Genomic DNA, 20,963 nt, shown 5'->3' with positions numbered 1-20,963 from the left:
GTGTGTTGTTAATTTCGTTTTGGATTTCTCCAACGAATTTACTCCAACCAAGATGAGTGCGATATGGATCATAAACTTCGTTGAGTTTGACACGTAACTTATCGCCTATTACTCTCATTGTTCGTTCCACTGAAGAACTTTGAGGGTTGTAAGCTGTCGTGTGTGCAACTTTGATCTCGCATTTTTCCAGCAAATTGTACCAGGAATCGGAAATAAATTGCGTACCGTTGTCAGTGATCACTTTCTTGATCTTGACATCGTGGATTTCAATTTCAAATAAAATTGATTCCATTGCGTTGCAAACTACTTTCTTTTGAATCCTGTGCATGTCTCGAAGCCAGACACGACTGGTAAAGATTTCTTTTGCAACTAGCAAGTATTTCGGATCGTTCTTTAATGCTGGAACTGGTCCATATATGTCTACCGATAGCACGTCGCCAATGGCGTACGCCTCTATTTGAGCGTATTCCAGGACTTTGTGCTTCGCGTAGTTCTTGTTCACTTTGCATATAATGCAGGTGTTTGTAATATCGCGTATATACGCGAGTGAACTAGGATGGTAGTATAGTTGTCTAAAAATCATGTCTAATCGGTTTGCCCCAGTATGCCCATAGGCACAGTGTAGGTAGTCGACAGTATCGTAAAGCAAACGATCAGGTAAATATGGTATTTGCGATTTGTCTGGTAAAATTTTCATCAGACGTTTTTTACCATCGCGTGTGTACATTATGTCATAAATTTGTTTTTTACGAAGTGACGTACCCTGTTGCTTCTTATTATTTGCTGGTACGTCTTCTTCTAAGACATCCATTATCTTTTTGCAATGTTTATCTCTAGCTTGTTCGTCTTCTATATTGGATAGTAGGTCGAATAATCTGGGTACGTTTTCGTCCATGAATTTGCAATCCAGAGGTGGTAGAGCGGTCTTTTTACTGGCACCTGTGAGTTCATGATTGTCTTCCTTGTGAAAACCTTTCGTGAACCTGGGTACCACTTGGTTAATCATCAATAGATCGAGCTCTGTTAGCTCTTCTATGACGATATTTCCGACTACCAATTCTGGTGCTTTGATGTCGTATAACGCTTTATTAGACAACTTCATGTCATAGATTAGATCGAAATTGCATATGGTTGTAACCCATTTTGCAGCTTTTCGGTGCGTTTTCGCCAGACTCTCAAATTCTTTGTAAATTGGGAGCAAATTGGCGCGCACGTGGACTCTCCTACTGAAAATCCACATCCAAATCTTTTTGATGACTGAGTAGAGTGTTAGCATTTCTTTGTCATACAGCGTAAAGTTTTTCTGGTGCTCCTTGAAGCCAACAGAAATGAACATAATGATTTGCTTTTGTTCATCTTCCTTGTAGAAGAGAACTGCATTCATTGCATCGTCTGTATAATGCGTATCCAAGAATAAGTCGCCCTCACGTGGAGGTTGTTTCAACGTGAATTCCTTCAAGTACTCCGATTTGAGTATGTCGAAGGCCTTCTGTTGAGCATCCGTCCAGACTATAGGGTCGTCGCCCTTTGTCAGTTCGTATATTGGGCTCAGGATTTGCATGTATCGGGGAATAAACGGCTTGTACAGCACGGTGTTCCCAACAAGAGCTAACACTTCTTTGTTGTTTTTAAGTACGAATTTGCCATGTTTCATATGGTCAGTGTTGTGCGTAACGATATTTTTTTTCGTTCCGTTATTTCGTTACGTTACAAAATTAGCATTTTTTTCGTTACGTTTTTTCGTTACAGTACTTGTAACGAAAAAAATGCTGTAACGGTATTTTTCGTTACACCGGTACTTGAACTTTTTTGTTACGTTATTTTCGTTATTTCCGTTACGATTTTTTCGTTACAGAAACGTTTTTTCAACGTAGAATTGATGATATTTTCAAAGAAAAATGCATTTGTAACGAAAAATTGTAACATAATTGGCTAAAATAACGGAACCAATAGGTTTAAATACCAGTGTAACGAAAAAAATACCGTTACATTTTTTCGTTACAGATATAATCATGATACAATTACGTTTATTAAAAAGGGAATTTTTGAAAAAGTCAAGCTTGGAAGGTAAAAAATCTCATTTTTTGACTCAACTTGAAAATATTGTAACTAAAAAAATAACAAAAAAGGTAACAGAATTTTTTCGTTTTTCGTTACGTTACATCAAGAAAAATATCGTTACGTTACGTTTCAGTTACACAACATCACATGATCAAAATAACGTTTTCGTTACAGTTCCGTTACCTGTAACGAAAAAAATTTCGTTATTTTCGTTTTTCGTTACAGTTACTGTTACGGGACGCCAACACTGCATATGGTCTTTCTCAAATTTCAGGAATTTTTCCTTTTTAAGGTCCTGTTTATCAATGTTTTCTTTGGATAAGACGAACCCCAAGTGGTCTGTACGCCTCTTGAAAAAGTGGGTTTTGGTCGGATTCAGTTTTAATCCAGCCCGTCTTATTTTTTCGAATACACTGAGTAGTCTATCAAGTGTTTCTTTAAACGTAGTACCAGAGACTTTGACGTCATCCACAAACTTGGAGATGCCTTCTTCGTCCTTTAGCACTTGGTTTATCATATGAACAAACTCACCGCTCGAGATCTTCAATCCGTACGGTAGTCTGTTAAATTCGTATACTTGGCCGTTTATTATGAACGCTGTATACTTTTTCGATTCTTCATCTAGCTCTAATTGCCAGAATCCGGACGTAAAGTCCAGCGTACAAAATAGACCATCAGGTGAACCACTGAATATTACGCTATCGATTGTAGCGGGTTCAGTTAGTACGCATTGTAAAAAGTTGTTCAACTCGTCAGCTGCCAAACACAGTCGTATATCGCCATTCTTTTTAATGACGGGTGCGAGTGTATTTATAAAAACTGAACGAGATGGCCAAATTATTCGCAAATCTAACATCTTTTGAGTCGTCATATCGAGGGCTTGTTTTAACCGAGCTGGAGGTCTATATTTTTCACCTCGTGGCACTGCTAGGTGCCCCTCACCGGGGATAAAGTTGAAATGTACTTTTTCACCTTTGTAACATCCCGGATTCAGACTAAATATGTCTTGATAAGCATTGATCTTGTGCATGGCATCGTCTACCTCCTTTTGAGGTGCAATGCCAAGCTCTCGTATTTCAGCTAAATCTTCGATGAGATTTTTCTGCATAATACGTACTGCTTTAATTCGGTCTTCTTCAGGCTCTTTTAGCTTGTCTCTTGTAGACATGCTTGTAGCCATTAAATCAATAGTTATTGTTGTGTGTTCAGGGATCTGCTCGATCTTAAATAAAGAGAGCGCGTCTTTGTAAACATCTGGGTTTATAAATGCAATTGTAAAATGATCGTCATCCTTAGGTTCGTGACTTACGCATCTCTGGCGGAAATGTAAGTGTAGATCCAAATGCTCCATGGCTACTCTTCCCAGTATGAAAGTGTTGCCAATGGTGTCCATTATGTAGAATGGTACTACAAATTCCTTCGGACCAAAATTGAATGTAATTTCGGCCAGAATTTGTGACGCTCGTTCAATTGCGTTATTGGCCATACGTAGCTGCACGATGCGATCCATAGCGATTTCGCGTACTGCATGTGGCACTTTCAACTTAAGTTGTTTCAGCACATTCCTTGAGATAACATTGGGAAGTGCTCCCGAGTCCAACTGAATGGCGACGATCTTATCACCTACTGTGATTGGAACAACGCAAGTGGGGTCATCGGTACCTTTGTTTACCACTAATGGTTTAGCTTTTTCTTTCAGCTGAGTTTCATCAAGGTGTGCGTTGTCAATTGCTTCGAGTGCTCGAGCTTCTTTAATTATTCGTTTTCGAAGTGCATGATGTCTCCATTTCTTGTCGGCAGGTAGGCCTCTTATGAATTTCACACGTGTTGTAGTCGTATCACTATTACACGGGAATGTCTTAATGCCATCCCTTGTCAACAATCTGAGTAATCTGTCTTTGGGAGGTTTCTTGATTATTGCATTTTTAACTCCAAAATCTCCGATTGGTCTTCGATCCTTCGCTCTATGGTGAATGTTCAAGACTTCAAAAGGAGTTGGAGAATAATCAAGTTCCGGAAACTCGTCTAATACGAGTTCTGGGTCCTCCATTATCAAACATTTGACATCCATCTCTCTTATGGATTTCTTAGTTTGATTTCCTTGTACTAAACCGTCGTCGTCAAGTTCTGTTAACTGAGCAGGACGGGTGTATTTGTCCGTGAATGTTTCATAGTACTCCTCTGGTAACATGCAACACGTTGGATCTCGTTGGCAATTAGGATTATTGCACGAGGTTCGATATTCCATAAATAAGGTTTTCTTTCTAGGTTCGACGACCTGACTACCTTTTAATGGTTCGTCCTTTATTTCTTCCTCCTGCTTAGGTTGCTGTTCAGGCAGAGCCATGTACGTGTACGGAGGTTGCGGACGTTGTTGGAGTATCTTTTGTACTTCGTCGTATGGAGATTTTAGCGCGTTTCTGCTTAAACGTACTCGTTTCCATTCTTCGAATAGTCTGTATATACCTGTACAAACCATGTCGTAAATCACACGGTACGTAGGTATAGCAGGGTAGTACTTGTTCCTATCCTTTTCGAATTTGAACTTTCGTTCACAAGGAATTACTCGTTGGTTTTTATCTGCCATGACGCCAATCGCTTCGACACCGGAGGCCGTTATCAATTTTTGCGTCTGCAAATAATACATGGGCGGTTCTTTCCAGAATATTACAATTTGGTCGTCCGCCGCGTTTTGGAATATTTTACGGTATTCGATATATCGATCTAGTTTGACGCCAATGCTTTTGGGGTCACCTGGAATGCAGGGTTTTACTATTGGGAAGATTAATATAATCAATTCCGCCCCTTTATCTTTGACTAGTAGATCTAAGAGTTTGTTTAGACTTTTCTTTATTTTGTCATAAGGTTGAGGTGAGTGATTCAATTCGAATTGCAGAGCTGATAGAACGAATTTCTCTCCTTCGGGGAATTCCGTTTTCTCTATACGTCTGTATAATTCTTCAATTGGTAATTGATCACGTAAATATGGTGGCACCGCTACCGGTAATGGCGTGTCTCCTCTTTTTAGGAAGTGCGCTATACCGTCGCCTACCCAAATGAATTCCGTAAAAATCGATTTACCGGGGACTTTGATGTTACTAGACCGTGCCCCTGTAGTGTCTAGTCCTTTTAGTTTTCCGAATTGTCATCGTTTCCTTGGTCTTGACTCTCGTTGGAATCGTGATCTAGGTCGATTTCTTCGATTTCTGCGCAGAAATCGGCGTTATCCGGAGTACCTTCTCCTACCGTACCATCTTCGTTTATTACGAAGAAGTGTACCGGTAGAGGTATCTGACTAGACACTTTCGGTTGGAAAGTCGAGGGTTTTCTGGCTTCATGCGGTTTTTCACCACGATTGTCGCTGTTCTGGGGTTTTGCATTATCGTTGCTGTTGTTATTACCACCAGAATTGTTCGAATTGGTATTAGAATGGGTGTTCTGTTTAACACCATTACTATTACTAGTTTTGTTCGAGTTGGGATAGAAATTGATTTTCTGATTCCCTTTGAAATTGTTACCTAAAGCTTTTTGTAGCTTTTGGTATGCCATTTGTAGTTGTCCTTCGTTTACATTTTTGTTCGTAACAGCTGGATACGATTTCTTCGGATGTTCCGGCGCATTATGCGGTGAATTCGTGATCATTGGTTGGGTCGTCCAGTTCCCTATTGGAGTAGGACCTTGCGTAGAATTCCTATTCCTGTCAGAATTAGAATTCTTCGCATTCTTCTGCGAATTCCATCCTCCATTAAGGTTGGAATTCTGGAAGTTTTGATTGTTTCCCATATTCCAACTTATCTGTGGACCGAAGTTCTGGTTCGAGTTCATCTGAGTCTGATTACTCCATTGATTCGAATTCCAGTTGTTGTTCGGGTTTCCGGGAATTTGAGCCCACTGTCCATTCGCATTGAGTATCCAGTACGTAGATTGTGGTAAACCATTTCCGTTATTCCAGTTGTTGTTAGGCATTCTATTCCATTCGAATGATGGAGTTTGTTGCCATTGAACGGGCGTCATCGCGCTGTTGCGAACTGCAATGCGTACATTATTCTTCGGGTCAGAGTCATAGTTGGCGAATTCGTCGAGTTTTCTTATAAAACCTTCCACTGTAGTTTGTTTCGCTAATTTCTTATCGTATGGGTAAGGCACTTTTTCAGCTGCCACTTCCAGTACTTTGGAAATATTTGGATGTTTGCGTTTGATTAGAGATAGGACCCATCTCTTTATCTCCAAGAACAGACGTTTCTCTGTTTTGGTTTCGCAAAAATATTTCTGGAAATATTCCCATGCATCGTTTTGACACTGACTGTTCCAATAATGTTGAAGGAATCTCTGTTTTAGTTCTTCGTAATCCGTTATTCCCACCATGTCGCCTTTCCACTCTGTCGCATCTTGAGTCTCAATTACTCCTTGGAATGCGTAAATTTTCTGAGTTTCGGCGGCATTGCTTTTGTTTACGTAGTCTTCGAACTGACGTACAAATTCATGAGGGAAGTAACGTTTCGATTCATCGTAATAAATGCCAGCACTTCTGACCAAGTTGGCATTTATTTTCAAGGTTGGGGTTGAATTAAGGCCACTGTTGGGTCTACATCCACCTTCCTTTCTCATATCCGCAACTGCATGCGCTAACTGGCTGCATTCTGCTTTATGCTTCGTCATTTCGACTTTAAATAAATTAGTCGCTTGGTCAAATTTGGTTTCACATTGCGTTGCCTTTTGCATCGCGCTGTCAGCTTTTTGTAAAGCTGCACCGGTAGTTTGACCTACATATTCTTTCATGCCAGTGGCCCATTGGGTACAGTGTTCACGAACGTCTTTTACGTCGTTTCTGTATCCGTCAATGTTGCGGTTCGTACTACCTGCATGGTCCACAAGATTAATTAGACAGTCTTCTATTCGGATAAGGCTGTGTTCTTGAACTGCTTGACCAATCTGTAGGTTCTCTATGGCACCTTCAGTGAAATCCCATGTTTGCTGAAACAACGATCTCAACGGATCATTTATTTCAGCATCGGTGGCGATTTCAGGTCGTTTCGGTTCAGTTTTGGATCTGCATTCTTCCCTTTTTGAGTCCCTGTAATTTTGCAGGTGACGTGTCCTCGCTGGGGGCGGGTCAGGGAGATCTGATCCATGTACCATGTTATTTTCTTCGGTAGGTACGTAATCTTCGTCATCCTCATCATCATCCTCGTCATATTCTTCGTCAGAATTGTTTGATGGCGGATGACTGCTGAACAATGATTCCACAAGGTTCTGCGGACTCGATTGTTGTTCAGGTTGTTCTACGTTTAAATCCTGCGTAGGTGGATTTTTTCGATTTTTCCGTTTGGATTTGTTATCCGAATTTTTCAACGTAACGCACGATTCTTCGTGCGTTTCACCAATACATAAGCAATGTACTTGGTGTTGCGTAAGGGCTACCGCTTTACTTCGGGTGCCTGCAGCTGGTCCAGTAAATGCCATTTCGTTCGAATTCAATTACAGCTGGGGTAATATTACGACGAATATTTTCCCTTTTTTGTGTGAAATTTCTATTAAATTTCGAACACAAATTCACGTGCAATGCTGGTTTTAATTCTCGAGTTGGTTCTGGTACACAAAAATATTCTATCACGTAAATTGCGCTTCACTAGCACTGAGCTATACAGTCGGTTGACTCAAGTCGCTAGATTACTACGGCGAGTAATCCGGACAAGATAAAAAGCGCTGAGTCAGGACGAACTGTTTCACACGTGCTCGAAACGTGTTTCTTAGCGGAATTCGAGTGCAAAGTCACTTCAGAGGTGACTCGGACAAGATAAAGAGCACTAGATCTCAGCTAAAAAATTAGCTTCGAATGAATCGCGAACACGAACACGAATTGCTGGAGAAAAAATTCAGGTGCCAAAATACCACCTTGGGTATTTCTGAAAAAATACAAGGACACTGAATTATCACTCAGCTTTGAGTGCTGGTTTGAAAAATACGCGAAAAATGCTTGCGATGTGTTTGCTTTGATTGAAAAGCCACTCGCGAAATGTACTGTAATATTTTACGATATTACTTACCAATACTGCTGCAAAATATAGCTTCGAACAGAAGTTCTACTGCTGCTGATCGCGTGGTTGAAAAACAAACGCGGAGAAATTATGCAAATAAATTGCTTAGTATCAAAATTCACTTTAAAAAATAAAACGTGAAAAGATACCGGACAAGACACACACGGAGGACGCAAAAAATGCGCGCGAAAAAATAACACAATGACAGTCAAGCTGCTTCTCTAGAGGAGCGTTGCTAGAACCGTCGTCACACTTGAAAAGAAAAATATATAATGCGAGCCGCGGTAGCTATCAACTCGTCGGTTGGTGGCTACGCAGCTACAGCGGCGACATCAAAAGATGGCGGTTAGTGCGACGTGTGTGTCTGTCCTTGGGTGGTGGTAGGGGTCACGCAACAATGCGGCGGACAAGCTGGAACTCGCTTTTCACGTTTCAACGAACGGATTGAGTTCTGAGAAATTCTCAACGGATATTTTATCCATCGATGGATTTCATCATCTACCACCACACATACACATGTAAAAATAAACACGTTTTCGTCAAATTCTGGCAAATTTGACTAGGTGTGTGTGTGTTTAGGTGAAAGCAACTTAATACTTTCGTGATTATTTACTTTGAAATATTCACAAGTATTCTTTCCTTTCCTATTTTCGGACACTTTGGTCTGAGAATAGTCAAGAAGTGAATCGTAAGTACAATGAAATCACACTGCAAGTATTATTTTCCAAAGTTTGGTCGCGATCTAAACTTTGTACTCATAACGATTTACTTCCTCCAAGCTCAGATTACGACGAATCTGTGCTTTTTGGACACTCGGAAGGGCGCCAATGTAAGAGGGTAAAATGTCTTAAAGCATGATTGGTAATGTGACTTACGATGGTTGCTATTGTGTTGTTTCCAAGAAATATCCCTTAGAGTATTTCTACTAAATACTCACCGGAATACCTCACATGCTCGGCTAGGGCGTGAGTAGGAAATGGTTGCTTTTACACTCTTAACATATGATCATACACACCATAAATAATAACAAGTTATACACGAGAATGATATTTAATGTGTGCAATATTAACAACACGTTACAGGTTTTACATAATCACATATTCTATGTATTTATGTACGTTAACAAGACACTTTCTTAAACTAAATATACACACGTTGGTGTTACACACTGTGGTGTAGGTTTGGATAAGTGATCTCCTCTGGCAAGGAGATCTAACTTATTCACACTGATATGTGCAAGTACTTACCCAGAGTGGCGACGAGTAGATCATCACTCCTTCTCGTCTATTAAATGAATATACTAAACACTAATTAAAACTAAAGCACTAAACATAACACTTAACACTCGAGAGTAAAAACTTATACTTAAATGACTGCATTAACCCATTAACCGTGAATAACATACCCGCGTGCACTCGGATACATTACTGGCGTTCTGTACTCTCGTCGCTTGGCTCGTATGGCTAGCTGACGAGAATACAACGCAGTGTTGCCTTAGTGCAACGCAGTGTTACCATGTGGGCGAGCCCTATACATACCACGTACGGCATAGTAGTATATCACATTTTTTTTTTGAAATTATGGGAATTTATAGGGATGGCGGATGAAAAATGCCAGCCATCACATCGAAGAATTTATGGTCTTACTACGGTTTAAATTTCCCAAAATGGTCCAAAAATTGCTCGAAGTCGAACCGATGAAAAAATTGTAAGGCAGATAATTAGGTACTCCATGAAACGTCGTTTCCTGTAACATTTCAACTACCTTTCATGAGCTCCACTGCTGACTACACCAGGTGATTTTTTCAATAAGCTGCGATATACAATAAAACACCAAAAAATGTGATTGAGAAGTTATGAATCCAAAAATCTTCCATTTTTATCATACCTATTCCATCATTACTGTAATTACATCTAGAGACCCACTTTTTGCATAAGTGAGAACAAGTATTTTTCATGCCCCATGTCCCATTGGGCAGCTGCTATTCTGGGATTCATTTACCTATTCAGTCGGATTTTTTACAAATTTTCTGAGATCATTCAATAAAGTTGGAAGAAGAGTGGTGTGGGGGAGCACCTAATTTTATGACACATCAATTTCTCACATTTCAAGGCTGGACGAACTTGGAGAGAATTTGTTGGAATTGTTTTGAAGAGAATAAATAGGGGATTCATAATCTACAACATATATGGAGAATATACAGGGTGATTCGGATAAGACCTGAAAAATTAAAACCACATATTCTACTCATGAATAGGAGTAAAAAATGTTATATACACCATGGATCAAAACCGCTTCATTTCGGAGTTATTGACCTTTAAAGGGGGCCAGCTGAAAATGGAGGGGGGGGGTTAGGTGGCGGAAAAAGTGAAGTGAGATCTCAGAAATGTAGAGTATCATTCTTTTCTGTTTTGGTCCATAACTTACTAAATTTGGTAAAAATACTACATTATTTTCTCGCGATCCCCTCTTAATATACCTTAATGAGATCACAATTATTTTTGTGCTGCTTGAGTAGGTACACCACGATACTACAATGTAAGTACCTATAACATTGCATCAGCCATTGGAAAGTTGTTCAGCCTGACTCAAAAACAGTACTTGTGAAATTATACCTATCAAATAATCCTAAATACAAGTACACAAGGGTATCAATTTCTTTCGAAATTTAATATTTTACGGAGTACATTGTGTATTTACAATTTACTTACTTACTCATTATAAATTTATAGTTGTGGACGAAATGTTGTATTCGGTTGTGTTGGTACTTTTGTTGTGCGCGAAATTCGCGAAGTGCTACAAAATTCTTGGTGTTTTTCCATACCCTGTTAAAAGTCATTACGCGGTTATGGACCCATTTATGGTGGAATTAGCTCGCAAAGGTCATAATGTAACCATTTACAATACATTTCCAAAATCATACACTATTCCCAATTATCACCAAATTGATATTTCAAGTTGTTTCAAAGTTCCACCCATTGCGAAAGGTATCCGAGACATGAAAGACACCACCACGAATGGTTTTGATTCGGTTCATATGTTCTTTCATTTTATACCATCATTCGATGAATTTTTAAATTGTGATCCATTGCTAAAATTGTGGAATACGACGGAAAAATACGACGTATTTATTACCGAAACTTTCAACACAGATATTTTCTTATTGTACGGAGAAAAATTAAATATTCCTACAATTGGTGTCCATACCACTTTGGCATTGCCTTGGCACTCCATACAAATGGGATTTCCCGATAACCCATCCTATCTTCCTGTACAATACAGTGGTTATTTTTCGAACATGAATTTCCTCCAAAGGTTGCATAATTTTCTAATCCATTGGTATGGTATTATTGCCTACAAATCAGAGTCCCAAAACAAATTTGATGAAATGGCTGCTGTTATTTTCGGTCCATTTGTTTCGAAAATGGAAACCATTGCGAGGAAAGTCGATTTAATGTTTTTAAATTCGCATTTTACGTATTACTGGCCAAGACCACTGGTGCCCAATGTGATCGAAATTGGAGGCGTGAATATCGTGGATAGTAAACCGTTGCCTCAGGTAGGTGTTCAATTAGATAATGGTGCTGTTTGCTTGATATGAATTTGTCTGGGGCTAATCTAATATCAATTGATTTGTTTTTAAAATGTGAGTGTGTCTGTGAAAATTTAAAAAAGAAAAAAAATCTTCCAACCTGTGAACTTGGCATAAAATGTAATTGAGCTGTCGAGCATTGCAAAGTATGTAGTCTTAAAGATAACGATACAGAATATAACAATTTTATCTAACACTTTTAGTTTAAACAAACCTACAACGTAAGTGGGTAATTTATTGTAAGTATTTTGTACTTATTCAATTTATTCGTATAATTGCGACGAACTTGACGTTGACAAAATGTTCTACTCGGTTGTGCTTCTCACGATATGTTTAAATTTCGCGAATGGCTCCAAAATCCTCGGTCTTTTCCCATTCCCTGGCAAAAGCCACTACGCGATTTTCGATCCACTCATGGTAGAGTTAGCTCATCGAGGTCATAATGTGACAATCTACGACACATTCCCAAAATCCTACACGATTCCAAATTATCACGAAATCGATATCTCTAATTGTTTCGGATTACCATCCCATGCCGGAGGTATTAATCAAATGAAGAGCTTATCAAATAATGGATTCGATTCGGTTCACATGGTTCTGGAATTCATACCCCAATACGAAGAAATAGCCAACTGCAAGCCTTTACTGGAATTATGGAATTCGACCGAGAAATACGATGTATTGATTACCGAAGCTTTCATTACCGATGTGTTCTATTTATTTGGTGAAAAATTAGATATTCCTACGATCGCTTTTCATACCAATGTACCAATGCCTTGGCATTCCGGACCGATGGGATTATCCCATAATCCTGCCTATCTTCCGACTCAGTTTAGTGGCTATATTCGTGGTATGAGTTTTTTTCAAAGAATGCATAATTTTCTAATGCACTGTTACGGAATCGTCGTGTATAAATACGAAAGCCAAGCTAAGTACGATGAAATAGCTCCGAAAATTTTCGGATCTTCGGTTTCGCGAATGGAAGACATTGCAAGGAAGGTTGATATCATGCTTCTGTATGTTCATTTTTCGTATAATTGGCCCAGGCCATTGGTTCCCAATGTCATCGAAGTGGGTGGATTGAATATCAAGGATAAGAAACCGTTGCCTGAGGTATGTGCTGGATTTTTTTCCATCTGTTCTTGGTGCTTGGGTTGTGTTGTTTGTAAAGAGATGTACGATTGTAAGACTCTCTAAAATACAAACCACATTTTGGTGGGATAACAGGCAATAAAACAATATAGGGTATGCTCGAGAAAATTTTATCGCAGTGGCCTTGGACTGAAATGTTGTATTTTAGGTACCTACCTACTTGTATTTATAAGACTTTCTATGTACTTGAACTGTGTCGCAATTTACAAAAAATGTTGCTCATAGCTGTGAGTGTGAGGATTTTCAAAACTAATTTTTTATGGAAGAATCTGAGGTGTCCTTTCGCGTATACCTCCTCAAATTTATTTTGTGTTTGAAATTTACTGTAAAAAGTACTCCTTCTTGTAAAAATTGCAAACAAAATCATAATATTTTTTGCCATAAATCACAATTCTTTTTTTCAAAATTTCGAAAAAAGTCTCAGTTTTTGCAGAATTTAAGAAAAGTTTAATTTTTTTACAATCTCAAAGAAGTCTTAATTTTTGCCAGAAATTCTAAAACGTTTCCATTTTCTAACCAGAGATTTTTTTAAATCCTGATTTTTTGGCAGAAATTGAAAAAGGGCTGATTTTAATGGAGTTTTTAAGAAGGCCATGTCAGTCCTGATTATGTTTCTTAGGATTTCAAAGGAGTCATGATTTTTGTAAGAAAGAAAAACAGATCTCTCGATTTTTCAGTCAGACTTCGAAAAAATCCTGATTTTTGCCAGAAATTGATAATAGTCCTGATTCTATCAGAGAAAAACTTTTAAAAAAAATCCTTCTTGCTTTTTAACCAAGAAGATTCTAAATAATCTTAATTTTTTGCAAAACATTTTTAAAAGTTCCAGTTTTTTGTCAGAAATTTTAATAAGTTCTGATTTTTTTCTGGATTTTAAAGAAATCATGATTTTTGTCAGAAATTTGAAAATGACTCGATTTTTTGCCAGAATTGTAGAAAACCCCAACTTTTTTTTACAGAAATTCAAGAAAAAGTCTCAGTTCTGACATCTGTTTTTTTTTCAGAAATTGAAAAAAATAGGGTAATCTAGTTTAATTGTTATCAAAGTTTGAAAAAAATTCTGATTTTTTTCTCCAAAAATCAAGAAAACTTCCAATGTTTGCCATTCTGAGAAAATCTTTCTTTTTAAGCGAGGAATTCTAAAAAGTTTTGATTTTTTCCCAGAAAATTCAAAAAGTTTTAGGTTTTTATCAGAAATGCCAAAAAGTGTTGCTTTTTTTAGAATTATTTCAAAGTAAGTAATCATGATTTTTGTCAGAAAAAAAAGACCAGAATTGGAGAAAAGTCCTCATTTTTTTTTTTTTACAGAAATTCAAAAAAAGTCTCGATTCTGAAATCGACCTGATTTTTATTTCCAGAAATGTAAGTTCGGGCTTTTGTCAGAAATTCAAAAAAAAATGTTGATCTTGTTCAGGATTTTAATGTAATTAGATACGATTTTTGTCAGAATTTTGAAATTGTTCAAATTTTTTAACCAAAATTGAGTACTTATTGGAGAAAAATAGGTACTAATTTTTTTTACAGAAATTTAAAAAAAGTCTCTATCCTGAAATCGACCTGATTTTCATTTTCAGAAAATTTAAGTTCAGGGCTTTCTCTCAAAAAAATCTGAGATACCCAAAAAAGTTCTGATTTTTTTCAGAATTTCAAAAAAATCCTGATTTTTTTTCAGAATTTTAAAAAAATCCTGATTTTTTTCAGAATTTTAAAAAAATCCTGATTTTTTCAGAATTTTAAAAAAATCCTGATTTTTTTTAGAATTTTAAAAAATTATGATTTTTGTCTGAAATTTGAAAAAGTTTCAATTTTTTAGCCAGAATTGGAGAAAAGTCCTCATTTTTTTTATGTACATAACTTCAAAAAAGTCTCAATTCTGAAATTATCCTGATTTTTTTCAAAAATTTTAAAAAATTGGGTAATCTATTCTAATTTTTATCAAAGTTTGAAAAAAATTTAGATTTTTCACAACAACTCAAAAAAGTTCCAACGTTTGCCAATTTGTGAAAATCATGCTTTTTAACCGAGAGATTCAAAAACTCCTGATTTTCTTTAGAATTTCAATAAATGAGTCACAATTTTCATCAGCAATTTTAAAAACAGTCGCGATTTTTTAGCCAACATTAGAAAAAAAGTCCTGATTTTTTCCAGTAATTCGAAATGTCTTGATTTCCCAACAGTTCTAATTTCTTATCAGAATTTTTTCTAAAGGTCTACATACTTTCCTGTAGAATAAGTTTCATTTGATAATTTTCCCGCTAAGATCAATATTTGAGGAGTTACAGGCCAAAAACCAAATTGGGAGGGGGGCTTAGATTCACAACAAGGGAGAACGCTTACCAAAGATGCGAATGGACACCTCAGATTCGTGTTTACCACAAAAAAATAGACCAATATACCAAAATTCAGCTTTCTACCTCACTTTTCCCAATGGAATGCTAATTTTCCTGGACTATTCTTAATTCATCCATTTAAATCAACATTCTTATTCAATAGCTCTATATGATAACTGACGTAATTCAGTGTTATCTATAGGCAGACTTGAAAAAAGATATGAAATTAATACTCAGAGAAGTCCCCAGTTACATCATTCGATAAAAATATACAACAATAAACTACATTTATTAAACACTCAAGTAGCCACTTGAGCATACTTACACATGTTAAAACTGCTGCAAACAGTGTCTTACCTATTCATTAGAGCTAATAATCTGGTCAAAAATAAACGTGAGCTAAACTCAAACAAAACAAATACTTGAAACACCTAGTCACGCATGCGCATTATATTAAAATTGTTCTACGTATGCTATAACTGGGTTTATACGTGTTCATTATTTGTGTGGAAGAAAATCATCTTAATTAAATGAAACCGAACTTCAATCAGTAGCAGTTGAGTTGTTACATACGCGTAGTTTCGTTGAATCATGTGTCGAAAAATGTTGTTCTCCTCAATCATTTTATTATTTATATCGTTAAATTTCGCGAACAGTTATAAAATCTTGGGAATTTTCGCATTCCCTGGCAAAAGTCACTATGCAGCTTTTGATCCTTTAATGGTAGAATTGGCCCATCGGGGTCATAATGTAACCATTTACGATACGTTTCCGAAACCGTACGCAATACCTAATTATCACGAAATCGATATATCGAATTGTTTCAAACTACCATCCGGTGCCAGAGGTATCGATCACATGATCGGTACGTCGGATAATTTAATCAAATCGATTCATATGATTTTCGACTTCATTCCACGAGCCGAGGAAATCTCAAATTGCGGTACATTACTCGAATTGTGGAACACGAAGGAGAAATACGATGTGTTGATTACAGAAGGTTTCAACACTGATATATTTTTATTGTTCGCTGAAAAATTGAATATTCCAAAGATTACGTTTTCGAGCAACGTAGCAATGCCCTGGCACACCGAGCAGATGGGATCGCCGAATAATCCGTCTTACATACAGACTCAATACAGTGGCTATACGCCGAAAATGGAGTTTTTCGAAAGGCTGCATAATTTTGTAATGCATTATTATGGAGTTATTGCGTACAAGTATCTGAGCACGGATATATTCAATGAAATAGCTCAGAGAATTTTCGGATCTTCTATTTCGAAACTGGAAGATATCGCGAGCAAGATCGATTTGTTGTTTTTGAATTGTCATTTTTCGTATCATTGGCCTAAACCACTGGTTCCTAATATTATCGAAGTGGGTGGATTGAATATTAAGCCGAGTAAACCGTTGCCTGAGGTGAGTTCATTTTTTTGGATTTGTTTTATGTTGTAATTTTTAATCGAATTTGGCGATTTTGTGATGTAAAAAGAGAGGTCTAGAGCGGAATGTGATCTCTATGGAGCATTGGTTCGAGTATGTTTTCAAGTGTTCAATGAGACTTACCCATAAGTGGGCGGGGGGGGGGGAGCATCCCAAAAATTCAAATAACAAAGTATTGAAATTCATTTTTTGAATTTTGGAGAATTTTACTGACTTTTTTGAAATTTTAAATTTCATCAAAAATATCGAAATTTTATCCAATTCATGCGTAAAAAGTAGAAATTGGATCCAATTTTTGGTCTACCGAACCGACGAATGGCAGTTTTAAGCCTTTTTAGAGGCTCTGATGAATTTTTGAAAAATTCCATAAAAATGTGAGTGGATTTTATCCTGTTGTGGAAAGCGTCTAAATATAACTTGAGCAATGAATACTCTTGACTGGACTCCTTTCAGGTACTGAATTTCATTGGGGCTCTTTTTGTGGAATTTTTCAAAAAATTGGCGAATTAAAAAATTTGCTGATGGCTTTTGAACAAGTTAAACTCCATCCAAGATGACAAGAAAATCTTATTTTAAAGATGTTGAGGACTAATTTTCCTGGTTTTTATTTCTTTTTTTCTTCAAAAAGCGAATGAGACCACTAAAACAGGAATGGAAATGAAATTTAGGTCTATGTAGAGCATGAAATTTTCTGCTTGAAGAGTCATTTGAATAAAAATTTCTAGACTCAACTTCCTCGGATGATTTTTCGTTATCCTAAAACTGGGCTTACAATGGATGGGTCATAAATTCATAATTCATGTAAAGCGATGAATTAAATTTTATTATTTTTTCAATATGTAGGCTGAAGAGGAAAGAGAGGCAGAACACATGGAAATTGTTAGTTTCCGAATATTTCACTCTTTGATCTTTGGTAAATTTTTGAAAATTGTAATGGTTCATTTTCCATGAAAATGTTCGAAATTTTATGATACTAGGGTTTGGTCTCTGCCTCATTTTTGATCTTTGAAATCGATTCGGGAAAGTTTCAAACCCACATTGTCCAGTTTTAGAAAAATTGTCGCAATCACCAGCTCGTTGTGATTCGTTATCTTCTGGGAACCTGTTTTTAGTAATAAAAAATAAAAAAATAGTCCAAGTGTTGACATTTAGCCTTCCATTTTTTTTTTTTTTTTTTTTTTTTTACTGAAATTTGATCACTGTTTTGTAATTTAATTTTTAATAGCCACGTTCAAAATATTTTACGCCTTTTTTTTTAGTAAAATTGGCCAAATTTCATCATTATTAGTTTCCCATCATTTTTATCTATAGGTTCATTCGAGCGCTCTCAATTTTCAGCAAAACTGAAAATTCTGCTGAAAATTCTGTTGAAAAGTAAAGGTGCTGCCACACATGCTGTATGTAATAGCTGCGACCCTGCGACTAATAATTTTTCTATTAGCCGCACATTCCAATTCAATTTTTTATTTTTTTAAAATTTTAAATTAAATTGAAAGATAAAAGTGTTTAAAATAAAGGAAAAGTTTGAAAATTTGTAAGTAAATTGAAATTTATGAGTTGTAGTTGATAAATTACATTTTCAAACCGGCAGTTTTTCAAAATTGAGAGGTTCGCTGTCATCACCAAAAATATGTGATTTTTATATGTTGGTTAGTGTGGAGGCACATTTATTTTCAGCAAAACTGAAAATTTTCAGTTTTGCTGAAAATTGAGAGCGCTCGAATGAACCTTATGTTAACGTTTTCTATTTATTTGATAAAATTCTTTGTTTTCACGATAATTTATGGAAATTTTGCCGAAGTTTCATCAGTTTTTGACATTTTTAACCATGTTTCATGCAGTTTTATCGTGACAAATTTTGCACAATATTTCTCTCTTTTTTTGACAAAGGAGAGTTTCGACTGACAATGTTTTTTGGATTGTACCAAAAATATTTTTGGATTGAATACCTAGAGAAAAATTGATATAACTTCCAGAAATACGCCAACAGGACAAAATCAGGTGACGAATTCCTTTTATTTAAATTTCTGTCGGATTTTTCGAAAACATCAAAAAAGAAGCACCATATGAACCAAATTTCAGCTTTCAATATAGATTTCTTAAAATGTTAACTTTTTCATAAAAATTTGGGCAATTTCGAATTTAAAAAAAAAAATTAGTCTCAGTTACTGAATTTGCTTAGTCTTGGTTTCAGTTTTTGTGAATTTTGAAGTTATTACTCGTACTTAATCAATGGAAAATGATTAGATTCGATGAGACCAGATCAAATTAGATCCGGACATTCCCTGAATCCAATGATCTGACCAGATCAACGTTTGGATCGGATTATAGAATTACTCACACATAATCTGGTTCGATAAGAGAAACTTGTTTGGATCTGATCGACCTGTTTGATCAGATTGAATTAGATCAGGCCTGATCAGATTTGGACATTTTCCTGGTCTAATCATGATCAGGAATTTTGGTGGAATTAAATTTGTTCGGATTTGGTCAGGTTCAGTCTTTTCCCACTATTTTTTAAAAATCTTCATTTTAGGTATATCAAAACACTCACAGTTAGGGGTTTTCCTCCATATTCCTTTAATAATTCGAAAGATGGAGAAGGAACAACTTTACAGATCCAGTTCTCAAAGTGAGTAATTTATGAAATTGCTCAAAATTGAAAAGTGCTGATGATGTCATTTGAAAGCTATTTTTATCTGGTTTCCTAAATTATCCTTTTCCCGAATAATTCCGAAAAAAAGAACAAAACAGTTTTGAAAAAAAATGAATTTGGTGCCAGAAGTACCTAACAATACCTACTGTTCAAGTGCCGAAATAAATTGGCGTCGTGCTTCACTTTTTTGCAAGTTTAGTTTAAAAAATTCGCATTTTTAGAATAAAATGACTTATGATAAAATTAATCTACCTACCTAACAAATACCACCACAATAATACGAATATTAACAAATTAATCTCAAAATAATACGTATATAGATTACCTATCGAATTCATAAACTGATAAATTTTTTGTTTCGTTAATAACGTGATTACTTGATTATGTAGGTACCTACTAAGTACATAAATCATCAGTACAGAAATCATGTGCATATCAGTGTGACTGTTTACTTCATCGACAAAAGTTCATTTTATTCGCTATTCGTATTGTTCAAAATGTTTTTCGTGATCCTTTTGTGTTTTTCAATTTCGAGTACTCTCCATCGATCTCAGCTGGTCGAAGCGTATAACATTTTAGGGGTATTTCCTTACCCTGCCAAAAGTCATTACGCGGTTTTCGATCCTTTAATGGTAGAATTAGCCAAACGTGGTCATAATGTCACCATTTACGATACATTTCCCAAAGAAACCTCGATACCGAATTATCACGAAATTAGCATCAAGTCGTGTTTCTCGTTACCGAGTATCCTGAGCGTGGATCAAATGAGCGGACTTTCTTCCGGCGATTTCCAATCAATATCTGTTATTTTCGAGTTCCTCCCCAGTCGCGAGGAGATTTTCAATTGCGAACCTTTGCGAAAACTGTTCACCGAAGAAGCTGGAAATTACGATGTGTTTATCACTGAAAGTTTTAATACGGATTTTTTCTTCATGTTTGGCACGGAATTGAAAACACCTATTATTACATTTCATTCGAATGCTCCTCTTCCTTGGCATTTGGAACAGATGGGATTGCCGGATAATCCGAGTTATTTACCGGTTGCTTATTTGTCAGAACCTACTGATGTTGGGTTTTGGTTCAGTTTGAAGAATGCAGCTTTACACACGTATGGATTAATCATGTATAGAATTTATTCGGAAAATGTGTACAGGGAATTGGCTTCGGAGTATTTCAAAGTTGATAGATTTGCGATGAATGAAGCGGTGAAAAATATCAGTTTATTGTTTCTGTATTCTCACTTTAGTCTAAATCCTGCTCGACCTTTGACTCCTAATGTGATAGAAGTTGCCGGTTTGAATATCAAAGAGCCCGGTAAATTACCTGAGGTTAGTGATCGTATTTGTTAATGCAATTACATATGTAAATAGATAATACATACAATACTTACATTGTAGAACAGTGTCTGTGATAGCTTATCTTTTTGCAAAAATTGATACTGTATACATATGAGGAACACGCATCCAACTGAATGAATTAATAACAAAGTGGATGAACAGTAGGTAAGGTACAAAAGGCAGTTTGATTTAAATCGAGTTTTTGAAATATTCATAAATGCTTTAAAAATACAGTATATCTGAACAATTTTTCAGACGAAGAAAACTTTGAAAAAATGTTATTCTATTATCAAAGAGCTATCCACGTTGGTGACATTTTATAATCATTTTAGAGCACCTAATGGATTTTTGGAA

General features: G+C 36.3%; 1 protein-coding gene across 16 annotated transcripts in view; it reads left to right on the top strand.

The window, feature by feature from the left end:
- Nucleotides 1–20,963, top strand: part of LOC135844663 (UDP-glycosyltransferase UGT5-like) — a 448,533-nt gene that overhangs the window by 124,940 nt on the left and 302,630 nt on the right. Inside the window, exon 1 of one of the 16 annotated variants that reach the window (XM_065362969.1) lies at nt 12,018–12,804. The exons of 13 other annotated variants lie outside the window; for them this stretch is intronic. In XM_065362969.1, the coding sequence (XP_065219041.1) occupies nt 12,106–12,804 (699 nt within the window). In that variant the 5' untranslated portion in view covers nt 12,018–12,105. Of the gene's footprint in view, nt 1–12,017; nt 12,805–15,741; nt 16,593–19,807; nt 20,601–20,963 lie in introns of those variants that run through there. 2 more of the 16 variants (XM_065362942.1, XM_065362941.1) reach the window with 2 other exon arrangements.

This window comes from Planococcus citri, chromosome 4 (assembly GCF_950023065.1).
Source record: "Planococcus citri chromosome 4, ihPlaCitr1.1, whole genome shotgun sequence".
In the NCBI taxonomy this organism is placed as follows: domain Eukaryota; kingdom Metazoa; phylum Arthropoda; class Insecta; order Hemiptera; family Pseudococcidae; genus Planococcus; species Planococcus citri.
Note: the sequence above shows the minus strand (reverse complement) of the source record. Positions and strands in the feature narration are given on the sequence as shown.